The 16,627-nt window shown below is 31.9% G+C and overlaps 4 protein-coding genes across 4 annotated transcripts; 1 reads left to right on the top strand and 3 right to left on the bottom strand.

Moving 5' to 3' along the window:
* Positions 1 to 762: 762 nt before the first annotated feature.
* On the bottom strand, positions 763 to 5,052 carry LOC139085798 (nucleolar protein dao-5-like). Its single transcript, XM_070633953.1, has 3 exons — positions 4,990 to 5,052; positions 3,124 to 4,501; positions 763 to 3,046 (listed from the first exon to the last, which is right to left on the bottom strand). The coding sequence occupies exons 1-3, from the start codon at positions 5,030 to 5,032 to the stop codon at positions 763 to 765; spliced, it is 3,705 nt and encodes a 1,234-aa protein (XP_070490054.1). The 5' UTR covers positions 5,033 to 5,052.
* A 4,611-nt stretch (positions 5,053 to 9,663) lies between these two features.
* LOC139085771 (neugrin) lies at positions 9,664 to 10,940 on the top strand. Its single transcript, XM_070633918.1, has 3 exons — positions 9,664 to 9,866; positions 9,924 to 10,137; positions 10,201 to 10,940. The coding sequence occupies exons 1-3, from the start codon at positions 9,681 to 9,683 to the stop codon at positions 10,899 to 10,901; spliced, it is 1,101 nt and encodes a 366-aa protein (XP_070490019.1). The 5' UTR covers positions 9,664 to 9,680; the 3' UTR covers positions 10,902 to 10,940.
* Positions 10,941 to 11,065: 125 nt separating this feature from the next.
* On the bottom strand, positions 11,066 to 12,425 carry Fen1 (flap endonuclease 1). The gene is made up of 2 exons (XM_070633906.1): positions 12,261 to 12,425; positions 11,066 to 12,207 (listed from the first exon to the last, which is right to left on the bottom strand). Exons 1-2 carry the CDS (start codon positions 12,364 to 12,366, stop codon positions 11,165 to 11,167), a joined length of 1,149 nt encoding a protein of 382 aa, XP_070490007.1. The 5' UTR covers positions 12,367 to 12,425; the 3' UTR covers positions 11,066 to 11,164.
* Positions 12,426 to 12,707: 282 nt separating this feature from the next.
* On the bottom strand, positions 12,708 to 15,956 carry Gp93 (heat shock protein 90 Gp93). Its single transcript, XM_070633865.1, has 4 exons — positions 15,787 to 15,956; positions 15,507 to 15,670; positions 15,067 to 15,301; positions 12,708 to 14,830 (listed from the first exon to the last, which is right to left on the bottom strand). Exons 1-4 carry the CDS (start codon positions 15,836 to 15,838, stop codon positions 12,900 to 12,902), a joined length of 2,382 nt encoding a protein of 793 aa, XP_070489966.1. The 5' UTR covers positions 15,839 to 15,956; the 3' UTR covers positions 12,708 to 12,899.
* Positions 15,957 to 16,627: the final 671 nt, after the last annotated feature.

Raw genomic sequence — 16,627 nt, 5'->3', positions numbered from 1 at the left:
ATAAAGAAAAATGATAAACTTTTAGAGGGACAGGTTAATAAAAATGGCTAATAAGTACATCTGGTTGTCATATAAATGCATTATGTCTAATCCTGTTGAATCCGACTAATCATACTGGTTATCTAGATTCACTAATAATGTTTTTGTTAAAATTAATTCAAATTAGTTTGAAATAGTTTTGGGAACTCTAATAGAAAATATCAGTCCCGATATCTCGATTCGGACAAATAATCAAGATCCAGACATAAATTCTAGTTTGAAATCATATTGCAAAAAATAAATTTAACTTTATTTTAATCCAAAAAATAACTATCAGTTTTTACTTACAACCTTCAGCATCGAACTAAATATCGTTAAACGTGTTTTAAAAAAAGCTGTTTTTTATTTAAATTGAAAAAAATTAAAAAAACAATTTTTTACTAAGAATTTTTTTAACTTGTAGGTACCAATAAAAATAAAATTTATTTTTCATCAGTTTTAACTTTTATTATTAGATCATAGAATCTTATGTCTCCTAAACATCTATGAAAGTATTGAAAATTTCACTTAAGAATGAAAAACAATTACATATTAGGTACAATTACATATCATAGAAGCTGTGAAAATGAGAAACATAAAAAGGTGAAAAAAAAAACTCATAAAATATAATTGCGTGAAAGTCTGATTTATTCTCTTCAATTTTTCAAATTATGCAAAACAACGAATTAAAATTTATAAAAACCCATTCCAAAAATTATATTCGATCCGTTTTTAATTAATATTTTAGTTTTGTTTTTTAATCCATTGACATGAGTTTCTGTCAAAACGAGCACCGAAGGATGCACATTTTTGGATAATTTTGCAGACGCATTTATTCTTACGTGTATTCCAAACCTTTCTAGGTCCACAAGGCTCAGCTGCTTTACTATCGGTAGATTTCTTTGGCTTGTTCTTCTTTTCTCCCTTGCTTCCAGTAGATTTCTTTGGAGTTTCCTTCTTTTCTTTCTTGCTTCCAGTAGATTTCTTTGGAGTTTCCTTCTTTTCTTTCTTGCTTCCAGTAGATTTCTTTGGAGTTTCCTTCTTTTCTTTCTTGCTTCCAGTAGATTTCTTTGGAGTTTCCTTCTTTTCTTTCTTGCTTCCAGTAGATTTCTTTGGAGTTTTTTTCTTTTCTTTCTTGCTTCCAGTAGATTTCTTTGGAGTTTCCTTCTTTTCTTTCTTGCTTCCAGTAGATTTCTTTGGAGTTTCCTTCTTTTCTTTCTTGCTTCCAGTAGACTTCTTTGGAGTTTCCTTCTTTTCTTTCTTGCTACCAGTAGATTTCTTTGATGTTTCCTTCTTTTCTTTCTTGCTTCCAGTACATTTCTTTGAATTTTCCTTCTTTTCTTTCTTGCTACCAGTAGATTTCTTTGAATTTTCCTTCTTTTCTTTCTTGCTACCAGTAGATTTCTTTGATGTTTCCTTCTTTTCTTTCTTGCTTCCAGTAGATTTCTTTGAAGTTTCCTTCTTTTCTTTCTTGCTTCCAGTAGATTTCTTTGAAGTTTCCTTCTTTTCTTTCTTGCTTCCAGTAGATTTCTTTGAAGTTTCCTTCTTTTCTTTCTTACTTCCAGTAGATTTCTTTGAATTTTCCTTCTTTTCTTTCTTGCTTCCAGTAGATTTCTTTGAATTTTCCTTCTTTTCTTTCTTGCTTCCAGTAGATTTCTTTGGAGTTTCCTTCTTTTCTTTCTTGCTTCCAGTAGATTTCTTTGAATTTTCCTTCTTTTCTTTCTTGCTTCCAGTAGATTTCTTTGAATTTTCCTTCTTTTCTTTCTTGCTTCCAGTAGATTTCTTTGAATTTTCCTTCTTTTCCTTCTTGCTTCCAGTAGATTTCTTTGAAGTTTCCTTCTTTTCTTTCTTGCTTCCAGTAGATTTCTTTGAATTTTCCTTCTTTTCTTTCTTGCTTCCAGTAGATTTCTTTGAAGTTTCCTTCTTTTCTTTCTTGCTTCCAGTAGATTTCTTTGAAGTTTCCTTCTTTTCTTTCTTACTTCCAGTAGATTTCTTTGAAGTTTCCTTCTTTTCTTTCTTGCTTCCAGTAGATTTCTTTGAAGTTTCCTTCTTTTCTTTCTTGCTTCCAGTTGATTTCTTTGAACCTTCCTTCTTTTCTTGTTTACTTCCAGTAGATTTCTTTGATGTTTCCTCCTTTTCTTGTTTGCTTCCAGTAGATTTCTTTGATGTTTCCTTCTTTACTTGCTTACTTCCAGAAGATTTCTTTGATGTTTCCTTCTTTTCTTGCTTACTTCCAGTAGATTTCTTTGAACCTTCTTTCTTTTCTTGCTTACTTCCAGTAGATTTCTTTGATGTTTCCTTCTTTTCTTGTTTGCTTCCAGTAGATTTCTTTGATGTTTCCTTCTTTACTTGCTTACTTCCAGTAGATTTCTTTGATGTTTCCTTCTTTTCTTGCTTACTTCCAGTAGATTTCTTTGATGTTTCCTTCTTTACTTGCTTACTTCCAGTAGATTTCTTTGATGTTTCCTTCTTTTCTTGCTTACTTCCAGTAGATTTCTTTGAAGCTTCCTTCTTTTCTTGTTTACTTCCAGTAGATTTCTTTGAAGTTTCCTTCTTTTCTTGCTTACTTCCAGTAGATTTCTTTGAAGCTTCCTTCTTTTCTTGTTTACTTCCAGTAGATTTCTTTGATGTTTCCTTCTTTTCTTGTTTGCTTCCAGTAGATTTCTTTGATGTTTCCTTCTTTACTTGCTTACTTCCAGTAGATTTCTTTGATGTTTCCTTCTTTTCTTGCTTACTTCCAGTAGATTTCTTTGATGTTTCCTTCTTTACTTGCTTACTTCCAGTAGATTTCTTTGATGTTTCCTTCTTTACTTGCTTACTTCCAGTAGATTTCTTTGATGTTTCCTTCTTTTCTTGTTTGCTTCCAGTAGATTTCTTTGATGTTTCCTTCTTTTCTTGCTTACTTCCAGTAGATTTCTTTGAAGTTTCCTTGGTTACTTGCTTGCTTCCAGTGGATTTCTTTGAAGTTTCCTTGGTTACTTGCTTGCTTCCAGTAGATTTCTTTGAAGTTTCCTTCTTTTCTTGTTTGCTTCCAGTAGATTTCTTTGATGTTTCCTTTGTTACTTGCTTGCTTCCAGTAGATTTCTTTGAAGTTTCCTTGGTTACTTGCTTGCTTCCAGTGGATTTCTTTGAAGTTTCCTTTGTTGCTTGCTTGCTTCCAGTGGATTTCTTTGAAGTTTCCTTTGTTGCTTGCTTGCTTCCAGTGGATTTCTTTGAAGTTTCTTTGTTACTTGCTTACTTCCAGTAGATTTCTTTGATGTTTTCTTCTTTACTTGCTTGCTTCCAGTGGATTTCTTTGAAGTTTCCTTTGTTACTTGCTTGCTTCCAGTAGATTTCTTTGAAGTTTCCTTTGTTACTTGCTTGCTTCCAGTGGATTTCTTTGAAGTTTCCTTTGTTGCTTGCTTGCTTCCAGTGGATTTCTTTGAAGTTTCCTTTGTTGCTTGCTTGCTTCCAGTAGATTTCTTTGAAGTTTCCTTGGTTACTTGCTTGCTTCCAGTGGATTTCTTTGAAGTTTCCTTGGTTACTTGCTTGCTTCCAGTGGATTTCTTTGAAGTTTCCTTGGTTACTTGCTTGCTTCCAGTGGATTTCTTTGAAGTTTCCTTTGTTGCTTGCTTGCTTCCAGTGGATTTCTTAGAAGTTTCCTTTGTTGCTTGCTTGCTTCCAGTGGATTTCTTTGAAGTTTCCTTTGTTACTTGCTTGCTTCCAGTGGATTTCTTTGAAGCTTCTTTTGTTACTTGCTTACTTCCAGTAGATTTCTTTGAAGTTTCCTTTGTTACTTGCTTGCTTCCAGTGGATTTCTTTGAAGTTTCCTTTGTTGCTTGCTTGCTTCCAGTGGATTTCTTTGAAGTTTCCTTTGTTACTTGCTTGCTTCCAGTGGATTTCTTTGAAGTTTCCTTTGTTACTTGCTTGCTTCCAGTGGATTTCTTTGAAGCTTCCTTTGTTACTTGCTTACTTCCAGTAGATTTCTTTGAAGTTTCCTTTGTTACTTGCTTGCTTCCAGTGGATTTCTTTGAAGCTTCTTTTGTTACTTGCTTACTTCCAGTAGATTTCTTTGAAGTTTCCTTTGTTACTTGCTTGCTTCCAGTGGATTTCTTTGAAGCTTCCTTTGTTACTTGCTTACTTCCAGTAGATTTCTTTGAAGTTACTTTCTCATCTTGCTTACTTTCAGTAGTTGATTCCTTTGAGCATAATTTATCGTTTCCTGATGATGCACCCGATGCGGTACCTGATGAAGCACCTGATGCGCTGCCTGATGAAGCACCCGATACACTGCCTGAGGTACTAGGAATTCCTACAGTCTCAGAAGTTGTTTGGCATGTAGTGTGGCTATGAGCTGAAGATGTCGTGCATGTTTCGCAAACAGTAGTAGTACTACCATCATGGTTACTAGTCACTGTGCAGGTTTCACAGACAGTTATTGTGCTACCATCACTGTGTTTTGTTTCAGTACAATGTGGTGTAGATTTTGCGGATGCACCAATACCTAAGATATAAAATAAATGGAGAGAAAATTTTTTATTAAATAAAATTGTAAAAAACAGAGGAATTTTAATTTTTAAAATTAATATTTTTGAAAAGTGCATTAGATTTTAAAATCAAGCAGCCACTAGAATTTTGGAAGAAAAATTTACTTGTTAATTAATATTTGAATTTGAATTCAATTTTTGTTTTATAAATTATAAAACATTTTTAAATTTTTCTTTATATTCCCAACAAATTTTTTAATATTTTTGGATTTTTAAAATTAAATAAAAAATTATATGGATTTAAAATTAATTTCACCATATGACTTTTTAGGTACTAAATTATGAAATATTTAATAAAATTAAATTCATTCAATTCTCATTTTAAATATATCAGTTTTAAAAAATACTGATGTCTAAAATTCACAAAAATCACGTTTATCATTAGAAAATCACCACTTATAGGATTAAAACTGTATTATAAACCCAAGTTCAGTCTAAAACTTACAACTTAGGCAAATCGCCAGCAGAATTAAATTTAAAAACTTCATTTTTTAGACACTATCTATTAAGGAACAGAAATGAACTGAATAATTACATGAGAAACTCACTATTTTATACTATTTTTTTGTTTAAGTGTATTAATTCCTATAATATTGTAAGACAATAATGACGTCTTAAACATCGAACGATATAAGTGTAGCATAAGTATTGAGATTATTATACAAAAATTATCAAATTTATTAGGCAAATGCTTTGATTCCTTTAAATTTAACTAGGGTTATGATGGTGGCATAGTGTCGGCCAAAATTGTGGCTGGATACATTGTATTGGTATGCCCTAGGCTTTAAAATATATTAATATTGTAAAAATGTTTTGAAAAAAAAAATGGTCAATTTTCCTGGACTTTAGGATTTAAAATCTAACTATTTTGAGTATTGACAAAAATTTCCAAAAATTAAAAATATTTTTAATTTTGCTAAAAAATACAGTAAAAAACGTAAAATTTAAGATAAATTTAGATTTTCACCATTATACTTCAAATAATTTAAAACGTGGAATAAAAACCTATTTAGCAAAAGAATTTTTAAAAAAACATATTCGTCTACACGAGCAAGCAAATACAAAAGACACTTGTTGGAATGAATTGACTAAAAAATATTAATTCAAAAAAAAAAAAGTAACGCAATAAACATGAGGGAAAATAAGAAATAAGCTATTTTTCAGAGGGATATCAAACGTCATTTTACAAATTTATTGCGAAATTGAAATTCAGTATGAGGGTGATTTTTTCCATTATAAATAGCACATAAAATTGGCATATATTTATGAGGAATAACAAGAAGGGTGAATGCTCAAGCACTTGCGTTTCATGCCTATATTGACTTACCTTATTTTAATAATGATATTTGTGACACTGATATGAATACTTGTTGAAATTAATTATAAAATTATTTAATACAAAGGTTCTCGACTGTCATCGGTAATAATATGATAAATCACTGCGTAGCAACGCTCTTAAAAATTCACAGAAAATGTGGCTTATTAAATTTTTTTCATTCCTCTCATTTTTCATATAAATAATCCTTGAAAGCATTAACACATTGAGGGTAAGAGTTGAAAACCAAGAGGAAATAAAAAAGAATTATATTGGCGGAATTACACAGGGTATTAACTACCATCGTTGATGGAAAAAAAAAGATTCATTACGAATATTTAAGGGCTTAGCCGCAAATAACGTTCCATTTTTTTCAAAATTTCAAGGGAAAAAAATAATTTTTTTCAAAAACAGAATTCTAATTATGTTAATTAAACTAATTTAAAGCATGATTTGCTTCCGTAGAGTAATCTAATCTTAAAAAGGAACATAAAATCTTTATGCTCCCACAATTTAAATCATAATAAACACATACATTTAGCGATTTTTATTAATTTTTCTGAAAAATTTTAAAAAATGGAACAAAAATTCACACTCAGTAATTGAGATATTTTTTGAATTTTTGCATTAATTAAAGCACTAATCATAGCAAATCATATGCCAAAATGTTGGTTTTATGAATTTCTACAATAATAACTATCAAAAGTGATCCTAAAAAGTCCAACTAAGGAGAAAAATGCCTTTAACTTCAAATTACTGAGTGTGAATTTCTAAACGGCCATGCCCTTAAATCCTTAAACATAATCTCCTTGTAAATTAATATAATGTACAATTTTTTGGTGGTGTGTTCCTGAGACATATTGCGAATTATATTTTTGCATGTTAATGCCTAATAGGTTGAGCTCAAACTGAGTTTCTCGTTTCAGTGTTCTGTACTTGTACTTCTGTAGGCATGACGTGATACTTTTAGGTCCTTACTTACTTACTTAGCTGGCCGTACAGATCAATTGTGATACGTGGACTTCCTCAGATGACGCTCAAACCTGGATTTATCGCTGGATTCCGTCTGCAAATTACCAATGCCAAATGCACTCTATTCAGGCCAATTTCAAGACAATATTCAAATTTTAAGGCAATCTTGTAACTCTGGTCCCTATTTATCCCGCTATGATTCAAATTCCTAACCCGGTTTCTTAGCCCTACGTTGCCTTTAGACCCAATTATGACTTGATCTCGTACATCAAGCAGTCGAAGTATCTTACCTTCCGAAAAATGACAATTTGAATACTTTCAGGTCCGTTCTGACAATATTCCGTTCCTAACGCAATCTTGCTGCAATACTTCATATTCCTGACCCTTTCACTAACTTTCGTTTTCCCGAGAGCAAATCATGGCTTGATCTCGTACATTAAGTATTTGAATTATTTGAAAATCCGAAAAAGGATAGGATTCGAATTCGTAGCTGGGATTCAAACCCACGACTTTCGGGTTACCCACGCTAAATTTGAGCCAAGAATCTTATCTATTCAACCATCAAGGCATTTAACAGCTACTTTCTTTAAAGAAAATTTGCAATTTAAAAAGCTTTTTGTAAAATGTAATAAATGAGCCGTTTACTTACAAATGTAAGTATCTTTCGTAATGCTATTTATATCCTTAACTGCACAAAGCTTGGTAAAGCTAATATTTGCAAACAGTGCATAACATATTGCCCTGTAATTTAATTTTCTTAAAATATAGAGTATATAGCAAACGCTTAATACAATATCCAAGCAATTTATTAACAGATATTTAAAAACAAGCTTTTATTTAACATTCTATTTCCTCTCTATTTTCCGCTCCTCTCAAGGCATATTCGCAATGAGAGTAAAAGTATTATCAATTTTTTTATTACAATAATGAAGAATGCAAAGCAGGAAATTTGTATAAAAAAAGAGAAACGGAAAAAAGAGTAATGTTACTTAGGCAATATTACATTTAGCTATGAAATTGCCCTAATAAATTATTCAGTCATTGCAGATGCCTGCTTTGCTTTATATGAATTTTTTTATGATTCTACTCTTTGCCGTCTTCATAGAAAAAAATTCATTTTAATTTAATTATTTTTAAACTATCAATGTGTGGTATGGCTAGGGAGCTTTTAAGTAACGAGCATTACATTATTTGCTTTATTGTCTGATATTGTCTATAGACACAGACCCGAGCGACACAAATGAAGAAGACTTACCCATGCATCAACATGGTATCCACTATAGACCCATATGGCAGTCACCATGAGACAACATGACAGCGACCATGAGACCACATGACAGCGACCATGAGACCACATGACAGCGACCTTGAAACCACAAGATAGCCACCATGAAACAACATGGCATCCACTATGGCCACACATTGCATCCACCATTGACCCACATTGCATCCACTATAGACCCACAGTACAACCTTCATGTGGGATTTAAAGGCTTTTATGTGACATTCATGTGGTTGCCACATGAAGACTTCTTTCATTTTTGTCGCTCGGGAGCAAACAAGATCCATTAAATTATCACGAAAAAATATATTTTCCTTTCTTTTTTTTATTAACATTGTGCATTTACTGCATCTATAAGACCAATGGGTAAACAATTAAAAAAAATCTTCAGTGTTTTGATGTAGAACAAAGCACCACATGCTTCAAAATAAATGTCCACTAAAGTGAGAGGAAAAACGATAGAAAATTTATGTTGTTTAAAACAGCAGCTCATATATCAAGCGCAGTAAGGAGGAATCTATACATCTACCTATCTACAGCAATGACTATCATGATGCCTTTTTAATGACCATAAATTTGTTTCTGTTTTTTTGCTTACGATTTTATGTTTTTCATTTAATTTTAAAGAGCAAAATACTTTTTAGGACGTTCAGATTGAATCAGTAATGACTTTTTGCATTTTACAGTATTGAATCTGTATTTAAATACACTTGTTGGGTTGTTTTGGAAAGCAAATATCAAGAATTTCCATAAAATCAGCAAAACTTTAATTTATGCAGTTGTGTACTCACTTTTTGGTCTTGACTTCTCGTGTGAAGATCCAGATGGTTGTAAAGTTATTACAGTCACGAACTAAGTATTATCTACTATCCATTTTCAAGAAAAAGTCATTAAAATTTAATTTAGATTCCTCGTATTTTAAAACAACAACAATGAAATGTTTACATTAATTTGAATTTAAATTGACCGTTACAAAACTATATTTAGACAGAGCAAATAGACATAGAAATAAATCAGCAACCCATGATATTTTTTTTCATATCATGAGGATATTAGGTTTTCATATGCTTTCTTCTTTCTTTTTATTATGTATGCTATCCTGACACAGACTAAATTATTCTCTTGAAATAACGGCTTTAAGCACGCAAAAGCTTTATCGCACAATTATATTTAATACCATTGACCGTTCAACAACAAAAAGTAAAGGACGATAAGAAAACTAAATGTTGTGCATGTTGGAAAGTTTGAGTCATTGGAGATTCATGATTAAAGCTCATTTGAACTATTGATGGTAAAGACAAATTTAATTAAATTGATTAGAAACTAATTTGTGATTCTATTTGCCAAGCCTTAATTACAAAAGTGCTAAATTTGTCTGTTTACTTTATTACTTTTTAAAATGCACATCAATTTATGCCCTCAGCTTGAGCCACGAGGTTGGAAAATTTCAAATTCTACCATTTTAATCAACTGCCAAAAAATATTTAAATTTGAACTTTTCTTCAACGGTCGAAAAAAATTTGAAAATATTCGACGAGTTTTAGTTTTTTGTTGACAATTTTTGATCATGCTTCGCGGAACAATTAAATTGTGCAATTCTAGTGTAATTAACCATTTAAATAAACTGACAGCTATTAGAAATTATGCACCACGAAGAAGAAGACCAAGTAAAGAAGAGACAGAACCTGGAATCAACAAGAGATTGCAATATTTCAAAGAAGACATGATTGCAAATGAAGATCCAGAAGTTATTGTAAGTAAATATTTAATTATAGCGTTAATATCGATTGTCAGAACTTATTCCTTGCAGGATTCAATGGAACCAAATTTTATGAACTTGGGAGACACTCACAGACAGCATGAAAGAGATGTAAAAAGGATGAGAGAAAAAGTTCAGTTAATGATTGTAGGCAAAAAGTATTTTAAGGAGAAAAGTCCAAATTTCCTGACTTATAATGAAAAGGAACAGATCAGGACTCTTCATGAAGAGGATTCAGAAAAATGGACAGTCGACAAATTATCAGGTATGCAGCAACAGCATTAATCATTCATCGGTATCTCATGAACATCCTTTATTTCCAATTTAGAGTCATTTCCAGCAGATCCATACGCAATAAGTCAAATCATCAGATCAAAGTGGATTCCAAAAGACACAAATCGAATATTCAGGCATGATGAGTCAGTCAAAAGAAATTGGAAGGAATTCAATGAAGGAAAAATGGAAATCGATCCAATTTTGGCAGAGCATTTGAAGAAATTTGCATTTAGAGACATTAATAAGCTTGCAGAGCGTGCACCAAACAAAAGATTAGGAATTGAATTCCCTAAGCCTAAAAGCAATGAATTTTTAAGTATCGTAACTAGTTGTAGTAAATATAAAGACGAAGAATCAGAAGTGAAGCAAATCGAATCATCGGAACTAAGGATGCCAAAACAAAGACCAGGTGTTGACGATAATACATTTATTATGCATGGCAAGAAAAGATTCTCATCAGAAAGTATCACATTAGCTGATTTACAGGAGAAAAATCCAGACATTAACATGCAAGTTAAGCTTTATGAAACTGAGACAGTCGATACGAATCTACCAACTATTAAGTTTAAGGCACATGATGAGAGTAATTACATTTCCTTACCGAAAGATGAAAAGTTATTTAATAAACTCAAAATTCAAGAAAAAATTAAAATACCAAGAAAGGAATGGAAAAAAGGAAAAATTTATAAAGTCAGTGACTGCTTTTATTCTGATGATGGTGAATTTCTGTATCGTGTGCCTGGATTAGATTAATATACTTTAGTATTTTTGTAATTTTTAGCTCAATAAAAATTAGTTTTTAACGAACATTTGAATTTTAAATATTATTGGAGTTCAAAAATAACGAATTTTAACGAATTTTTTAAATTCAAAAAATGAACTGAGTTCAAATTTGAAATTAAAAAATACGTTTGAAATCAAATGACACAATTTTGTAAAATTTCGAGTGAGACTTTATTACTTAATAAAAAACAAAATAATTAATTAGGAATAGTGGACAAGTGCAATGAGATTGATTACTTTGGTTTACGTCCACCGCCAGCTTTTGCCTTCTTATTATTAGGTCCATTCTTTTTATCATCACCTTTACGTTTAGCAGGCCCTGTTGTGGTTGTTGTTGATGTCACAACTTTAAAGAAACTGTCTAGTCGTCCTTGTGTAGCTGTCTTTAATGACTTAAAAATTTTCTGTGCACCTGATCGGACACGATCTTCATTGAACTGTTTATCGCCACATAAATATTTCACAAGACCATCTTCGTCTGGTGCTGTCCATTTTAAATCTATTGTCTCAACATCAGTAATTTCTGGTTCCTTAAATAATTCTCGTGCTCTTTCATAATTCCAATTTTCAGGAACTTCATACTTTTTCTTATCAAGATTTTCAACAATCTTCTCAATTGATTTGTACTTTTGGATCAACTCAAATGCTCTTTTAGGTCCAATACCACGAATTGTGTCACAATAATCACATCCCATAAGAATACACAAGTCAATGAATTCATCTCGTTCCAATTCTAATCCTTTCAATACTTTTTCATAATGAATTTCTTGAACTGGCATTTTTCGTGCTTCACTGAATGTCATATGACGTAGTAAGACAGTGGCACCAAATGTTATTGCATCCATATCCTCTGTTGCGACACCAAATACTTTTCCAGCCTTGACCATTGCTGAACATTGAGCTTCTGCTTCCGATGCAGCATCAATATATGGAACTCCCATTAATTTTAGCAGTTCCTTTGCTTCTGCGTTGTGCTCCTTTGTGACTTTAACAAGACGTCGATTCATTTTATCCATTTCTGCTTGATCGCCAGCTTCTGTAGCTTTGTCCAATGCCTTTTGTGCCTCTTCACGACGTTCAGCACGTTTGACTAACTCTCCACTTTTCATATCTGGAGGCTTTCCATCAAAAACATAAACCGGCTTAATTCCATTTTCCAGAAGTCGAATTGTACGATAGAAAATTCCCATTAAATGTGATGTTGTTTCACCATTTGCATCTGTCAATTGTGCTCCTTCAGCTCTAACAGCAATCAGGAACTGATACAATGACATACCTAAGATAATTAATGTAGAGTTTTATGTTGTCTAAAAGTATTTTACAACTTACTTGCATCAATAGCGATTTTCCTTCCAAAATAGTTCTTAATTTCAGTCTCTTTGATTGCATGAGGTGCAACGTCAGCTATCAATTTTGCTAGTCCTTGAATTCCCATGATAATCACCTTTAAATTAATTAAATTAACAAAATAACAAATTGTTGATCTTTACACAAAATTTTTCCCACCAAAAATTGACAAAATTTTGAATTTTTTTGAACCGTTATGACAAAGTTCAAATTTAAATATTTTTTGACAGTTGAAGAGAATTTGATTGATTTTGAAGATTAGATACCAATTTTAACAAAGTAAAACAGCTGTATGTGGCACACTCTATTTTAAACGATCTATTAACACGTATGTAAACATTAGTGCCTGCTTATCAGACTTGAAGATCATTAAATATTTAGTTCTGAGTAAATACAGATATATCCAAAAATAACCAGAACACATGAAACTTAATTTTTTTAAGGAATGAACATTTTATTCATCTTTGACTACTATTTAAGATTTGAAAATTATCATTATAAAAATGCTTCAATTAACTTAATCATGATAGTACTTCCACAAAAAAAATATTGCAGAAAAATGGAGTGAAAAACAGGGAAAATTTACAATACTTAAACTAAAGTATTTAATTTAAAATTATTTTAAAGTTCATCGTGCTCATCCAAATCACCATCAATCTCCTCCTCATCAGTCTGTTCGGTTTCTGTCTCCTCTGTTTGTGTTGCTTCTGGGAATTCCTCAAATTCTGGATCGAATTCATCATTTTCAACATTTAATGTTGCTCTCATAAGTTTATCGATGCTGTCAGCAAATTGGCTTGTCTCTTGAAGCATATAGCCTGATCTCAAAACGGCTGTATCCAATAAAAGTTCAGCAATTTCCTTAGCACGAGCGTCTTGTGGATCGGCATCAATTTTTCTTAAAAGTTCTTTAATGACAGGATGACGTGGATTAAATTCGAGAGCTTTCTTCTGATTGAGATAGTAAGACTGTGATGCATCGTTAGCCTTCTTGTGTGCGTTTGACATTGCTAATCTTTCCATATTACCAGTCCAGCCGAACATAGATGCAACGAGGACACATGGTGTATTTGTTAATTTTTCTGAGACAATAGCTTTGGTGATCTTATCCTTAAGTCCAACATCTGAGAACCATTTTGCCAAAGGTTCGAATTTGCTTTGTAATTCATCAAATTTAGCTTTAGCTTCCTCAGATTCTGGTAGTGTGAATCCTTCCTTTGCAACATTTTGGAACTTCTTGCCATCAAATTCTGGCAATGCTGAGATACAATATTCATCGACAGCTTCAACCAAGAACAAGACTTCATATCCACGAGCAACTAAACGTTCAATGAATGGTGACTTATCAGCTTCAGCTCTTGATGATGCAGCAATATAGTAGATCCATTCTTGTTTTGGCTTCATACGGCTTGAGTAGTCTGATAAGCTTGTCATCTTTCCATCCTTTGTGTTTGATGATTGGAATCGCAATAATTTAGCAAGACGTGCACGATTACTTGAATCTTCCATAACACCAAGCTTAATGTTTGTTGAATATTCTTTCCAGAACTTGTTGTACTCTTCACCTTCCAATTTCTTCAACATATCAAGTGCTTTTCTTACTAATTTCTTCTTAATGACCTTAATGAGTTTGTGCTGTTGTAATGTCTCACGTGAAACGTTCAATGGTAAATCATCGGAATCGACAACACCACGAATAAATCCTAAGTAATTTGGCATCATGTCATTGAATTCATCAGTAATGAATACACGACGTACGTACAATTTGATATTATCAGACTTGGATCCGTATTTGTTGAAACTTTCTGATGGCTGAACTTTTGGAACGAACAAAAGTGACTTGAATGTAACTTCACCTTCGGCAATGAAATGAGTTTGGACTAATGGTTCTGATGTGTCTTTGGTTAAACTCTTATAGAATGCATCATATTCCTCTTGTGTGACTTCGGCTGGTTTACGTGTCCAAATTGGCTTACTGTCATTCATCAATTCCCAATCCCAGACTGTCTTGCTTTGTTTCTTTGTTTTTGGTTTCTTTTCAGTTTCTGCCTCTTCCTCCACCTTTGCATCATCATCTTCTGTCTCATCTTCAGTTGCTTCAGCCTTTGGTGCTTCTTCTTCTTCAATTGGAACCTCTTCTTCGATTGTCTTTGATGTCCACATGTAAATCTTGAAGTTGATGAATTGAGAGTACTTCTTGATCAATTGCTTAATGGTGTCTTCTTCGAGGAAATCTTGTGCTTCTTCCTTCAAGTGCAATGAAATTTGTGATCCACGTTTTAATGTATTTCCGCGAGGATCTTTAACAATATTGAAGTTGGCTGAGTCACTCTCCCAAATGTATTGTTCGTCATCGTTGTGCTTTGTTGTGACTGTGACTTTATCGGCAACCAAGAATGCTGAATAGAAACCAACACCGAATTGACCAATCATGTCATTTGCTTCTTGATCTTGTCCTTCATTCTCTTGAATCTTTGAAAGGAAATCAGCTGTACCTGACTTGGCGATTGTACCGAGATTGTTGATCAAATCATCGTGAGTCATACCAATACCTTTAATAAATAAATAAATACATTTAGTACATTTTCGTCATAATTAGCATAGGTAATACATTTGTTGGACATTCACCGATTTTTCTAGAATTACTGAACAATTTTTTGTTCATAAAAAAAAGTTCGTTTCATTTCAGTTTTGAACTTGGAGAAATTTTTGAACTCAAAATCACCGTTAGATACACAAAATATTCTAGAACATTCAGTTATCCACATAAATCACTATTTTAACTTACCAGCATCAATAATGTGCAAAATACGATTCTCCTTATCTGTCTTTACACGAATTGATAAATCAGTGTTTGTGTCCAATTGATCACGATCAGTAAGTGACATAAGACGAATTTTATCTAAAGCATCACTAGCATTTGAGATCAATTCTCTTAAGAAAATTTCCTTATTCTTGTACAATGAATTGATGATCAACTTCATCATACGATTTACTTCAGCTTGGAAAGTAAATTTCTCAGCCTATATAGAAAACATACAGAAAAAGAAGAAACAATGAAAATACATGTTAAGCATAACTGGATTTTTGATTGCAACAGAGAGTATTATATGTGAGAGAATGAAAGAAAAAAAAAACATTACGTGGCCCAATAAAGTTTGAGAACGTAACTTTTTTGGAATTTTTGAATTAAAATCGGAATTTCCCGGGATTTTGATAAGATCATACCTTATCTCTTAGTTCCTTCATCTCTTTTGCATTCAATCCATCGACGCTGATTGATTCTTCCTCTCGTTTTAAGGTATCTGAGTCGGTTCCAGTTGATGTTTTTAAATTTGCATCAATTTTAACTTCTTCTGTGTCTACATCTTCATTTCCTCTTACCAGAAGGCCTAATTATGAGATAATAAATAATTATATATTGATTAATGTTAGGATAATTAAAAAATTTTCATTTTGCCGACAATAAGAATATTCGAGATCCAGAAATTTGCAAATTGTTGCTTACCTGTCGATACTAGTAGGATAATTCCTAGCGTAGTCGCTAATAAATACTTCATTCTAAAGATTTTTGACTATTCTAATTACTTAATATTATGTTGAACACGACAAAAGTTTAATTAACAAATGAATCAACTTTTTGTGTGTCTCGTTCCTTATAAGTTCAGCACTGATGTGGTTTTTTTAGACAAGGCGTGCAACTACGACAAAATTGTGTAAAAGAGATGAAAAATTTGAATTTTAAAAAACCGTTAATATTTTTTTCATATAAAATTTTATTTTATTTTATTAAGCTAATTATTGATTCCAGCCGATTCCATCAATTAAAGAGAATATAGAGTTACAATAGGTATTCAATTTTCATTTATTGTCATTTCAATTTAAAAATTAAATTTTCTTTTTTCATCATCATTATGATCATTTTGATTTTAAAATATATAATTAATAGTATTAATCCTTTCTTGTTTGATGTAGAAAAAACATCGATTTTCTGTCTAATACATAGCTTACATGATCTATCGAAGGGAGATATTTCTTTCTTGATATTTTATCCTCGGTTTTTCTTTTATGTATGAAAATTGATATAATTATTAATGAGTAAATTGGAAAGTACATATACATATTAGCAACAAGAACATAAAAAAAACAAGCCACTTTAAGTACTTTTTTTTGTTGTTGTCTATAAAAAAAATTATTAATTTCTACCACATTGCATTGAAGATTATCAGATTTCGAGTAATTTTAAGAGAATAAAAATTATAAAATTTTGTTGGCAAATATTTTTATTTAGCCAATAATGCTGTAAAAAGATATTCGTCAATATAGACAGGCTTTGTTTATACAAATCA

The sequence above is a fragment of the Chironomus tepperi genome, unplaced genomic scaffold (genome assembly GCF_022539635.2).
Source record: "Chironomus tepperi strain 1889 unplaced genomic scaffold, CSIRO-AGI_Ctep_v1 contig_82, whole genome shotgun sequence".
Classification (NCBI taxonomy): Eukaryota; Metazoa; Arthropoda; class Insecta; order Diptera; family Chironomidae; genus Chironomus; species Chironomus tepperi.
The sequence above is the reverse complement of the archived record's forward strand: the minus strand, read 5'-3'. Positions and strand labels throughout refer to the sequence as shown.